The 14,158-nt window shown below is 35.3% G+C and overlaps 1 protein-coding gene across 7 annotated transcripts in view; it reads right to left on the bottom strand.

The window, feature by feature from the left end:
- Positions 1-2,915: 2,915 nt before the first annotated feature.
- Positions 2,916-14,158, bottom strand: part of DDX4 (DEAD-box helicase 4) — a 68,397-nt gene continuing 57,154 nt past the window's right edge. For all 7 annotated transcript variants that reach the window (XM_029216782.1, XM_029216781.1, XM_029216786.1 and 4 more), the window contains 5 exons: positions 11,438-11,583; positions 6,277-6,376; positions 4,858-5,128; positions 4,283-4,393; positions 2,916-3,608 (listed from right to left, as the gene is read on the bottom strand). In XM_029216782.1, coding sequence (XP_029072615.1) covers positions 3,525-3,608; positions 4,283-4,393; positions 4,858-5,128; positions 6,277-6,376; positions 11,438-11,583 — 712 coding nt within the window. In that variant the 3' untranslated portion in view covers positions 2,916-3,524. The remainder of the gene's footprint in view (positions 3,609-4,282; positions 4,394-4,857; positions 5,129-6,276; positions 6,377-11,437; positions 11,584-14,158) is intronic.

The raw sequence follows: 14,158 nt of genomic DNA, 5'->3' as shown, positions 1-14,158 counted from the left end.
TGCTTAATGCAAAAAAAAGAAGATTTCTCAGGTTAAATTACAAGGATTAAACAAGTATTAGTAAAGCAGAACATTCATTATTAAGCAACATTTAGAAAAACAAGATTGGAAATAAAATTGCTAAAAATGTTTTGATGGTAAGTATTCTACCACAACATAAGCAAAAAGATGAAAAAACATGAACGATAGGAGATTTAGAGATTAATTTTGCAGTTCTAGCAAAATTAATAGACGTTCCATAAAGAAAGAACAGAGAAAGCTTAGGAAAAATTATCAAAGAAATACAACACACTCCCAGGAATCTGCAAAGCACACCAAGTACTCGCCAAAATTAAAATGTCCATTCATAAAAGTTAACAACACCAACATATTTGAGGATATAGCTTCCAGACAATACTAACTTTGAACCCAGAAAGGTAATAATATGATGAAAAGGGCATGTTTCTTCTCCCAACAAGAAAAAAGAAAGACAATCAAACTACAGGGTAAATAAATTGCTCTAAGAGTATGGCCCAAGGTTAAAGCAAACTGGTATGTGAAATGGTTTTGATCAATTTTCACTTGACCCTGGCATTTATAATAATTATAATAATTCTCCCTTGAAACACAGAGGTGACAAAATTGGAAAAATAGTAAAGATAATCAGACTATGTTAACTGGCCCATTCAGAGAACAATATTTGTATAATATAAACCTTGTCTATTGATTTCCAATTTTAGAATCAACCTGTAGATATAACAAGGGAGACTTTTTGTTATAGAATAGAATGCAAATATTAACTTTGGAAATGTAAATGTATAGTTTACAGATGCTGTAATATAAAAACAGAAATAGAGGGAAGGAAAAGGGTGCCTTTATCAATCATCTCACAAAGTGTACTTCTAACTATATTAGTTACGATTTTTTTTCTTCTTTTGCTTTCTTATTTTATATACTATATAAGATGATGATTACTGCAGTAATCATTTCACAATACAGTGTAAGCCAAACCATTATGCTCATTATGCACCTTCAGCTTATATAGTGATGTATAACAATTATATCTCAATAAAACTTGAAAAACATAATAAAGTTACCAAGGAAGTAAGAGTGAGGTGAGTGATCTTTATCTATCACACACAAAGTCAATAGAAGTCTGAACTTGGTGAGACAAAAACAAAAGATATGATGGCAACCATTGTAAATGATTAAAGGTATTTGTGGGATGTGGAATAGCAATTTAGAAAGGCAGAGGCGGGCTCCCTGGTGGTGTAGTGGTTGAGAGTCCGCCTGCCGATGCAGGGGACATGGGTTTGTGCCCTGGTCCGGGAAGATCCCACATGCCACGGAACGGCTGGACCTGTGAGCCATGGCCGCTGAGCCTGCGCGTCCGGAGCCTGTGCTCCGCAACGGGAGAGGCCACAACAGTGAGAGGCCCATGTACCGCAAAAAAAAAAAAAAAGAAAGGGAGAGGCAGCAGAATATTGCTTTCTATTATTAGTCTTTCTATAGAATTTTATTTTCTAGTCATATGTGTATCCATTACTTTGATTTTTTTTTATAGTCATATGTGTATCCATTACTCTGATATTTTTAAAAGAAATTATTCAAATCTATACCTAGAAATGAGGAAAGTAATTGAGCACTGGAACATTTACAGTTGGTTTATAATGATGGTAGGATCAGGTATGATTTTCTTTCTCTTTTTACATTTGTTTCAGTAATGCTATTATGGTAAATCTGACAAATCAAGCAAATTCAAAAAAGTTTTAAGGCAATCAGGCTATGACCAAGAAGCTCTTTGAGGAAATGAAAAAAAAAAAAAGAAATGACTTATAAATGCTCTTTGTAAATAAAACAAACTGGAAATTAGCCTTTCCCAGAAGTAAGATTAACAGTACAAGTTAAATATTTCCCCTTTTGTTTCTTTTTTCCAGCTTGTGGGATCTTAGTTCCCCTGACCAGGGATCAAACCCAGACCCCTGGCAGTGAAAGCACAGAGTCCTAACCACTGGACCACAAGGGAATTCCTGGACCACAAGGGAATTCCTGTCCCATGTTTTTTAAAATTGAACCTCCCTTTTTGAGTTGTCTGTTCTTTGCGCATTGGACTAATAGAATTCCTAAATATCCACATATAAATAACTATACACTGATAATCCACTGTAGTCACAGTAATACTTTTCCTTGTCTATTGTTTAACCTTTTTACATAAGCAACTAATTCTTTTGTGATCAAATCTGTTTGTTGTTTCCATCATGATTTCTGTCCTTTGAGCTTAATGTCAACTCTCATTCCCAATTCAAAGGTTTAATATTTAACTGTATTTTTCTGTAGTTGTAATTTTTTATGTAATTCACATAGGGCTTATTTTTAATATGGCATGGGGTAGGCATCTAACTAGTTATCCCAACAGAATCTGTTGAATATTCCACTCCTCTTTTCATATGTGATGCTTCATTTATTAACCAAATTCCTATAACAAGACATATATGTTGGGGAAATGTTGCTCTGTATTTTAAGCGATAAAAACATACATTTGAAACTGATTATTTTTGTCCCCCTAAATATTTACATCTCACTTGTTTTATGTCCTAATGTTTTGGCTCACTCATTTAATGATTTATTAAGAATTTCTTACATTCTAGACATAGTAAGTTTAAGATATATAATGGTAAATGAAAAAAACAGAGTACTTTCCCTCAATATTAAAATATCAAAAAATTATAACAGTGAACAGCAGTGTTTTTTATTGATATAGTTTGAGTTCAAAGAATGACATTCATTATTACATCTGTGTATTAATGTATATTATATTCAACTTATATGACTTTTTGTTCACTTCATTGGTTTCACAAGACTCAATAAAATTTCAAAAGACAGGAGTTGAGAACTATGACCTGTAACAAGAAAAATTAAAAGTGCTGTTGGAAAACTTAGGGGGAAAAGAGTTTCATCCTTTATTTTCAAGGAATGTCTATATAGTATAACTACAAACAGTTGTATCATTGAGTACAGAGCTCACATTGCAAACATTTAACTATGTTCATCACATATCTGATGATATAAAATCAAAATTACTTTTAAAAGCTTGTCTATTTGTCATGAAAATCATGTCATTATATTTCACTGACTCACTACTGTTTAAAGGCTCCTTTTAAGTAAAAATAGGACTCAATAATTTTTAACCAAAAGTGTATCGTTTGTCCTGTTTGTTAAAGGATCAATAAACACTATACTAAGACATGGCATTTAGACATAAAATACGTCTAAAACCCCTGAAGAATACAATAAAAATAAGCAAGACATTTAGAATGCTTTAATCTTTCCAGTTAACACCATTTGTATCAGTAACTGCAACGTTGTAACTTTTAGCATTTCACATAACTAGTCAGCAACGATGTCTTTTTAAGGGTGGGAGTAAGAACAGAAGACAGGAGAAACAAGAGTGTCAGGTTTCATACTTCTATTTAAAAAATCAAAAATCAAAACTATTTTCTTCTCCGCATCAAAACTGTACCACAAACTTGAAGGTTGTTTTAGTTTTAATCCCATGACTCATCATCTACTGGATTAGGAGCTTGTGAAGAAAACCGTGCTGTGTTCAAAGAGCTCTTGCCCTGGTAATTCTTTAAAAAAAAAAAAAAAAAAAGAAACAAACAAACAAACATTTAATTTTATGTAGCTTTAAAGTTACACTGCCTAGACTGAGATTCAAGCTTTCCACCATGTCTTCCCCAAATATATAAAAAATTTCATTCCAACTGACTCCAATCCATTTGAAAAACGGTACATATAAACCTGGAAAGTCTAAATGCACAGAGGATTTCAAGAAAACTTTAAGCCAATAGTTTTGGCAAGTGGAAAAACAAAGCTCTTCACTTCAATGAATAAGCATAAATATTTAATGATTAGTATGCTCATTGTTTCTGTATAAAAATGATGTTGCCTATAAACTGACAACAGAAAAGATATGCAACCACACCTCTATTATTTTCTTACTTAATAATGTGGTCAGAATTCAAAAAATAAAGAATTCCTACAAAAATCTCAGAAGATCCCAAATTAGAATTTAAAATGCCAGCAGAATTGGGAAAGGAAGGTGTCTGAGCATAAATCTCAAACTCACCTTTAAGACCAAAACTATATAATATGTATATAAAACTTATAGAGAACTATTATTCTTCCAGGTATGAAAATAATGGAATAGGTAAATTATTGAATGTTACAGTTACTTCACAATAGCACAACATTTACAAAGAATAACTAAAAGCCAAGTTCTAAATTTTTCCCTTCAACTTACCTTTCTAGTATCAATTGATACAAACATATTTCCTCTTGTACTACCACTGAAGCCAGTAACATACATACTAAAGGCAATTTCTTCCAACCATGCAGGAACATCCTGTTGAGCCTTTAAAAGAAAAAATTAACTTCATATACAACATGCATAAAGTTGCAAAGATTGGCACAGCTTACTTTTCCTTAAAATACATATATATAAAATGTCCTCTTTCAATGACAAGGTAAGAACACTATCTATTCAGTTTTAAAAATTAAAAACTGGGGCTTCCCTTGTGGCGCAGTGGTTGAGAATCTGCCTGCCAATGCAGGGGACAAGGGTTTGAGCCCTGGTCTGGGAAGATCCCGCATGCCGCGGAGCAACTAGGTCCGTGAGCCACAATTACTGAGCCTGCACGTCTGGAGCCTGTGCTCCGCAACAAGAGAGGCCGTGATAGTGAGAGGCCCGTGCACCGCGATGAAGAATGGCCCCCACTTGCCGCAACTAGAGAAAGCCCTCACACAGAAACACAGACCCAACACAGCCATAAATAAATAAATAAATAAATAAAATTTTAAAAAAAATTAAAAACTTACATCTGACAGTACTTTCACTAGAGGCTGTGCTAAATGGCCATCTGATTCAGGATCAAAAAAGGAAATAGCTCTGCCAGTATTTCCACAACGACCAGTACGCCCAATTCGATGAACATATTCATCAATGGTAGAAGGGAGATCAAAATTGATAACATGCTGAACATTTTCAATATCCAGCCCTCGGGCAGCTACTGAAGTAGCAACAAGAGCTAGGCACTTTCCACAGCGGAAATCTCCAAGGGCTTGTTCTCTCTCTCTCTGTTCTCGATCACTTGAAAGAAGATAAAAGTATGTATTAGGACAGCACTTAAGAAAATTATTTAAAAGAAACACTGAAGTTCAACACATAAATTTCTTTTTAATAACAGTAAGAAATAGCAACATTTAACATTAATGTCTACTTCTTACATACCAAGTATTATACTAATTACTTTCAAGTCATAATTTAATTGGATTCTCATAATAATACTTTGAGGTTAGGACAATTAACCCCATTTGCAGATGAGGTAAGGTGACAGCTAATACACAGAGCTCAAATGTGACAAACATCAAACCGTACCTATTAATAATCTCTTTCTAGTCTTGACAAAAAATATACTACTTGATCAGAATGCCACCTCAAAAATCGCTGCTTTTTGAGTGTGGGTGGGGGCCGGGGGCCCGAGAGGTTCTGCCGCCACAGTGCTGGGAGCCGCAGTGGTTCCAAGCGGGGCTCAACATGGCAGAGAGAGAGGTGGAGTCCAGCCCCCGAAAGAGGACCAAGGTGGAGGTGGTGCTCTTACCTGAGAAGAAGTGGGGTCGTTGGCATGCCCTGATGTATGAGAAAGATTTTGGCAACTATGAATGTCATTTTCTAGTCTAGCCCCTTTACCAACATTTAAGAACGTGGAAGAGTGTGACAAGTTTTGTCATATCAAGGATGTACCCAAACAACCTGCAGAGGCGAAGCCAATTCCACATAGTTGTTGAGTGCCTTTTAAAGTTTGTCTTGAAACTTTTCTTATTTAATTCTGAGTGGTTTTTTTTTCAGATGGAGAATAATACAGTACTGTCGATTGAGCAGTAAAAAAAGAAAAAAAAATTGCTGCTTTTTAAAGAGCATAATCTCTGAATTCTATTCACTGATTAATCAGAAAGATTAGATTCAGCTGAAGAAACACCTAGCTCTAACTATCAAAGAGCCTTTTAAATAGATGTCTTGAGAAGTTACCAATCCTCATAATAAGAAGTCTAAGACACACCTTTAACTCGCCCATCCCTGCCACTTGGTTCTTATAAAAACTTAAAATGAAGATGAAGAATAACAGTTTAGATCTTGAGATCTTAATTCTAGGATTTTATACTAAATATACTGACATTTCTTAACAAATGACAAACAGAAGTTACCTCCTTACTAGGAAATCATATCAATCTACTCACCCATGAATACTTGTTGTTGATATTTTTTCTTGACAAAGAAAAGTGGCAATAAAATCTGCTTTTTTCTTGGTTTCAACAAAGACCATAGTTCTTTCATCTCCTACAAGACAATGAAACAATGATTAACATTCAAACTACAAAATTAGGAAAAGAAAAGAAAAGGGTAGGGTGAGTAGGAAACTGTCTCATCCACCACCGTATTCCTAGCACCTAGACTGAGGCCTAATAGGTAATAGTAACTCAAATATTTCCTGAATGGATGAATGTCAAAGATAGAGAGACAAGGACTTTTTCCTACTTTAGGACTAAAAAAAAAAAATCAGCTTGCCCTTTGCCTTCCTAAGCCAACCAAGAAGTAGAGACTTAGGGAAAGATAAATGATATCTACCTGCCAACTCTCAACAGTTCCACAAATTTGTCTCAGGCCCTTCATTTCCCTCTCTATAAATAAATGCCTTTGTTCTTTACTTCCCAAGATCATAGAATCTTTTATTCTACCTTGACTACCAGAGGTATTCATAATAATGGCATCCAACCCAGGGCTGACAAACTCTACAATATTCCATGTTCCAACATTATCTCTTAATTCAAACCCCTTAATCCCCAAAGTATCTTATATATACAGAAAATTATCCCAGGGCCTTAACGCATTAAAGAATATTTACTTGTTATTTTATAAGTACTTAATTGGCTGAAATTCAAGCATGAGCCAGAGACATTTCCACACAAGGAACTTTTCTATAAAATGTTAGACAGGAAAGATATTTATAGCCTTAAAGTAAGAAGGTATTACATTTCATAATCCCACTCCCCCATCTTCCTATGAGCTGGCTTCATTTATTCAACAAATATTTAGTGCCTAGTAGATGCCAGTAACTATTCTACGTGTTGAAAACACAGCAATAAAACAAAGCCCCTGCACTCACTGTGGGGAGGCAAATAACAAATATTATGCATTAAGTCTAAAAAGGAAAAAAAATCAGAATAAAGGGCCCAAGTGGACTGATGTACCCTCTCTAATTAGATGACATCTGAGTAGAGATATTACTAAAATAAGTGAACTATTCAGATACCCGAGGAAACAGTATTACAAGCCAGAGCGTAAGAACAAATATAAAGGATCAGATCTAAGGTATGGGTGTTCTTGGTGTGCTCAAAGAAAAAAGAAAAAAAAAAAAAAACAGAAAAGAGGTCCCCATGTGGTTTTTATGTTCTAGGCAGAGGGAACATCAAGAACAAAGGCAATGAGGCAGAACCATGTCTGCTATGTGTGGGGAATAGTAACGAGCAAAGTGTGCCTGGAATAGGGTGAGCAAGGGAGAGCAGTAGGATTTGAAGACAGAGGGGTAATGGAGGCCATATCATGAAGGGCCTTGAAAACCACTGAAAGATCTTTACTTTGAGAAGGGAAGCCACTGGGTTTGGAGAAGAGAAGTGGAAAGATCTGATCTTTGTTTTAACTGAGCAGCTGATGGGTTCTGATATACTTTTTATTTTTATTTTATTATTTTTTTTTTTTTTTGCGGTACGCGGGCCTCTCACTGTTGTGGCCTCTCCTGTTGCGGAGCACAGGCTCCGGACGCGCAGGCTCAGCGGTCATGACTCACGGGCCCAGCCGCTCTGCGGCATGTGGGATCTTCCCGGACCGGGGCATGAACCCGCGTCCCCTGCATCGGCAGGCAGACTCTCAACCACTGCGCCACCAGGGAAGCCCGGTTCTGATATACTTTGATGCTAGATAGAAACAAGAGGATTTTGCTAACAGATCAGATGTGCACACTGGAGAAAGAATTCAAGGATGCCTCAGATTTTCTGTCTGAGCAACTGGAAGAATGGAACAAACACTAAGTGAGATAGAAGGACTGTAAGAAAGGAAGGTTTAGAGGTGATATTTAATTATCAATAAATCACAGATATCTATTAGACAACCAGGTAGGAAATCAATAGAGCAACTGATTCTTACAGTAATAAATGAGTTATATCCTTGAGACATAGTCATTTTATTTATCAGAGAGTAATGATTTTATGTTTTATCAAAAATTACCTTTCAATCCAACAAGATGCCCAATGCCAAAACTGATAAATTTGATAGTCAGTTACCTAATACTACTGTGCAGCTTAAAGCCTCGATTTCATCTTTTCTTTGTTCCCACTGTGAATCCCAAATGGTAATAAAAAATTTAACTCCCCTGACACTTCTCTAGTTTTTTTCCTCTACTGATTTGGTATTTTTTCTCCTTCAGACAATAAGCTATACCCCTTTGGTGGCAGCAATAATGCAAATTTAGTTTTATAAGCAGACCATCTGGTGACCTTTGTAAATGGATTAATGAATTATAGTTACATATTTTGTTGCGTGAAAAATAATAGACAATTCATCTTGTTAGCCTTTTTTGACTATTAGTCCATTGTGAACTAAAATCAATTAAGAATCTAAAAAGAATTCTAGCTTTGGTAGTTAGATTGCAATTTTTTGTATTTCTGTGTTTACTCTTTACCTGTGGCTGGAGTGGTAGAAATGAAGCTATAAGCTCTTTATGTACCTATAATTCAGAAAGGGCTTTACCCACCACTATGTATAAGCATTATGTTAATACTCTATGGAGAGTATTAACAAATTATAAAGTCTCTTAAAGGAGCTCAATTCTGATTGGTTTACAGAGATAAATTAGAGAATTTATAGAGATAAATACTCCTAAAATTCCTGGAAAATAAAGAAATTGACTCATAATACTTTAACTATATTAGACTTAAAAAAAATTCTTCCTATAGGAGCTAAAGCAGAAATATTTTAAGATTCCAAGTTCCCATAATTAAGTGAAATCTTTGGTAAACAAGACTAACTTACTTGGTTTTAAAAATACAAATGTATTTTCTCGAATTTATCAGTGTTAAGTAGAAAACAAACATGTATCTTATTTTACTTGGGTTTTTCTTAATGTATAGAGATTTGCCAGTCAAAATAACTAACATTCTCCATAATGTTTTGTTTAAGTGTATGAAAATGTAAATCTGTGTTCAACTAAACTGACTATTCAACACTATCTACCGTTTTGTATACTGTCATCTGAAAGATAATTTCCAAGATCTTTGGCTTTAGATAACTTAAAATAGTAGACTATATTGAGTTAATTAACTCAATAATCACTGAATATAGGATTGAATTCTCAAACATTAATTACTAAACATAAGTTTATATCCTTTTGCTTGTTATTTTTCATATACTATAGAGAGGCAATATCTTTGGGTCATATTAATGAACCTACTCGGGCTTCCCTGGTGGCGTAGTGGTTGAGAGTCCGCCTGCTGATGCAGGGGATGCAGGTTCGTGTCCTGGTCCAGGAAGATCCCACATGCCGCGGAGCGGCTAGGCCCGTGAGCCGTGGCCGCTGAGCCTGCGCGTCCGGAGCCTGTGCTCCGCAACAGGAGAGGCCACAGCAGTGAGGGGCCCGCATACCGCAAAAAAAAAAAAAAATGAACCTACTCAATTTTGCTACTTTAAGTGTAAAAGAATATGTGTGGTATAGAAAGATATATGTGTGGTATAGAAAGTTCATGAGCTCTGGTAGTCAGCTACAATGTTTGTGTATGACATCTCTCAACTGTCCATCCCTGCCTCTAGTTTACTCTCTGAAATAGAAGTTACTACAGTTAAAATAATTAACATAAGTGGTTGAGACTACACTTGGAGTAACAGTGACCAAGAAATATAAACCATTTGTGTGTTTGTTTTTCAAGAAAAGAGCAAAGATGATCACTGATGAGCAAACCCTTAAGGGTTGTCTGTGTCTTTTACTGTCTTTATTTTTTTATACCTCTATTGCAACTGAGAGCAATGCAAATGATTCTTATCAATAAAAATACAAATGAAAATTTTCCCTCAAATGTAATTGATTATTGCTTTGTGGATACTGACCACTTTTGCATCTATTTGTAAATCCATCTTAGCTTTCCTGATATCCTACACATAAATGTGTTCTTTGGGGACTTCCCTGGTGGTCCAGTGGTAAAGAATCCGCCTTCCAATGCAGGGGACACAGGTTCGATCCCTGGTCGGGGAACTAAGAGCCCATATGCCGTGGGGCAACTAAGCCTGTGCACCACAACTACCGAGCCCATGTGCCTCAATGAGAGAGACCACATGCCGCAAACTACAGAGCCCATGTGCTCTGGAGCTCGCACGCCACAACTAGAGAAGAAAAGACCCGCACGCTAAAGAGAAGCTCACGTGCCACAATGAAAGATCCTGCATGCCTCAACTAAGACCCAACACAGCCAAAAAAATATAAATAAACATAAATGTGTTCTTTGAATTCTCCTTAGAATTGGCTGTAACATCTTGCTAGCTCCCTTTGTAATTAATGAGCTCAACAAAATCTTTGACACCTGTTCATTTAAAATTATGAAAAAGGCAGATGGTATATACTACTAGGAAATAATGAAACCTACACACTTTAAAGGCAGAAGAGGAAAGCTAGCAGATTTAAGTTAACAATTAGAAAAAGAGATAATTATATGAACAAAAATATGTAAAATACTAGGATATATGGCATGACATTTCCATGCAAAGTAAAAAAAAAAAAAAAAAAGGCCATATTAGAAAATTTTATTTCAAGGCACAAACTAAAGCTATCTCAATCAAAGAAATACAACTATCTATTGAAAAAAAAATTTTTTTTGAGGGGAAATAGATTTCTCATCAACATTGTGAAGGAACAGAACTATATCTTTAAAGTCCCTTCTATCTCCAAAATTCTTTGAACTATGAATACAGGAAGCCTTAGAGAGCAGAAACTGGGAAGTAGAAATACAAAAGATTTCACTTTTAGTGGAGTAAACAGAGCTTGATGTAGATATGTTACTCTTCCTTTCTATTTTCTAAAACAAGAAAATATGTATTTCTGCTGGAATAGTTTTTTGTCAAACACTGTTCAAAGTCTCAAATTCTTCCTATTTTTAACATTTATAGAGAAGAAAGGATTATACTGCTACATCACTTACCCAAAATATCGAATCATAAGAAAAAGAGCTTTAGAGAAAGAGGAAACAGTGAAAACTTATTTATTTAACTTATACCAAATAATGTTTAAAGTCATTTCCAGAAGTCATTTTTGTAAAAATCAAAATCATAACAAAAGATAATTATATCAATGTAAGGTACCTATGTTTCGTAGAATTTCGACAAGTTTTTCTCTTTTTGAGTACTGGCCAACTTGGAGAATGGTCTGCTGAACATCTCTACATGCTCCACCCACTTGTCCAACAGCAACAAACAAATAATTCGACTTTAAAAACTCCCCAGCCAACCTTGAAAGACAAGACAGTATTCCTTAACTTATCCTCTTCCATTAATACTCCTTCCTAATATTCCTGCAAGTGTTACCTCAATATTAATAAGCCAGATTATAACAGCTATAATAAGAGAAGGTGGATACTTACATCATCCAAGTACTACTCTCAAATATCAGTATTAAATGTTAAGATTTTGCAAAATACTTAACAACTACTAGTGAAAAAGTCTGTGTCAAATTATGGATAAGTAATTTCAAGTGGATGTGCTCACCATACAAAACTATATAAAACGTGTATATAACAATAAAAAAAAGTATGCTAAGTATCAGACTACAAGCAGGAATTTTTTTATTAAAAATTAAAATGTAACCCTACAACAGAAATTCTGTTTTTCATTCATTGCTTTCATGTATGTTATTTCTAGGAGTTGTTTCCTGAAAATATTAGTTGTCAAATTAGTATACTTCAAATGAAGTATTAGAAGCAAACCAGATCTTAAGTCAGTGCTTTTTGTAACATGACAAACATAGAAAATGATAATATTTGTACAGCATAATTGGGCAAAAAAATGAGATGATGTGAAGAGACTAGGGGCCAGGGCCACACCAAGTTGTGGAGGCTCACCCCAAAGGTTGGGGGTATCAGCATCTTGACACACACACAACTCACTGACAGCATACAATTAGGAAGCCCTGCTCTAGATCACCCAGGAACATGGAGTAGGGAGAAGGGGAATTGCCAATTACAGAGCAAGTCTGGAAGGAAAAAAAGGGAAGGTCATGTAGCAGTCTTGTATATACTCTCCTATGTAGCAGTCCCTTACTTTCTAGCCACCTCCTAGCATATCAAGAAAATAGTTCAAACTCAGTAAATACATAATCTTAATAAGTCACTGCTGCTTCTCTCTCTTCATCTGCTCTCTTACCATAAAAGAAAAACACTGTTGATATACTACCTCTAGAGACAAGAACCCTCTCAAACCTTGAGATCATCTGCAAGTCTTAATTGTCAATCATCCTTTACACTCATGAAAACATATTCTGAGTGCCTCGTGTCAGGCATACATGGTACAAGGCACTGGGTGTATAAAGATGAATGTGATGGTCTCTGCCTCTGAGGTGCTCATATCAGGTAGCATAAATATAATTATATTAAAAAATAATTACTATAACCTAAAATATTTATATAGGTTAATATTTACATATTTTAATTATTTAATGATTTACTATAATAATCCAGTGTTACAATAGTTAATATCTATTGAACCTAACTATATTCCAAGAAACATGAAAAGTGTTTTAAATAGTTTCTTTCACATGATACAGGATTCTTTCACAAGACTGACAGGAAATGGATGAAATGATGTCTGTTAAAGAGTCTTCAAGTTTGAAGCTTGATCTAAGGAAGCAGCAAGCAAGAATGTGAAAAAATGATGACTAGGGAAAGGCACTCAATGCATAAGACGACACAAGGATAAATAATGAGGAGGAACAGAATTTGGCTTGTGTGGCTGATAGGAAATAGTCTAAATAAGCCAGAAATACATCGGTCCAGGTAAAAAAGTGGAAATGAGGCAGAAGTTGTCTTGTGTAAAAGAATTTGAAAGTTGGTTAGTCTGTGGAGATGGAAAGACATGGGAGGGTTTATCTTAAATAAATGGCTATAAAGATCAGACTTTGTTTTGGAATTTTTACCAGCATAAAAATGAAACTACAGGCAGGGAGACAGGTTAGAAAGAAAGCTACTACCAATGAGCAGAGGGAAACTGAAAAGGACCTAAAATACGGTGGGAAATAAACTAATGAATATGAGATATTTTAGAGATAACTGCCAAGTTGAACACTTTTGAAGGGCAGAATTAAAGGACTATGAGGGAGGAATCAACATGATTCAAAGAACTCTGGCTGCCAAAGACCACAATGCCAATAAGGAAAACTGGAAAGGAAAGAGGGAGCTGAAGAATAGGTTCAATTTTGGACTTGATGAACATGAGTTACCGGTTAATTCGTCTAAGAGGAAAAACAATCCTAAAGAGTTAAATCTAAAAGTCTGGAGCTGAGGAGAGAGATTAAGCATACAAGTAATAATTGGGTTGTTTGTTTTTGATATTAAATTGTAGAAGATCTTTACATATTTTGGATATTAATCCCTTATGGAACATATCATCTGCAATTATCTTCTCCCAACCAGTACATTGTCTTTTTGTGTTTCTTCATGGTTTCCTTCACAGTACAAGACAAAAAACCCAATTTTTAAAACTGGGCAGAGGACCTGAATAGACAGTTTTCCAAAGAAGACATACAGATGGCCACCTGGCACATGAAAAGATGCTCAATATCACTAATCATCAGGGAAATGCAAATCAAAACCACAATGAGATACCACCTCACACCTGTCAGAATGGCTATTATCAAAAAGACAAGAAATAACAAGGGTTGGCAAGATGTGGAGAAAAGGGAACCCTTGTGTACTGCTGGTGGGAATGTAAATTGGTACAGCCACTACAGAAAACAGTATGGAAGTTTTTCAAAAAATTAAAAATAGAACTATCATATGGAGCAATTCCACTCCTGGGTATATATCCAAAGAA

The sequence above is a fragment of the Monodon monoceros genome, unplaced genomic scaffold (genome assembly GCF_005190385.1).
Source record: "Monodon monoceros isolate NGI ecotype Baffin Bay Population unplaced genomic scaffold, NGI_Narwhal_1 Super_Scaffold_12, whole genome shotgun sequence".
NCBI lineage: Eukaryota > Metazoa > Chordata > Mammalia > Artiodactyla > Monodontidae > Monodon > Monodon monoceros.
The sequence above is the reverse complement of the archived record's forward strand: the minus strand, read 5'-3'. Positions and strand labels throughout refer to the sequence as shown.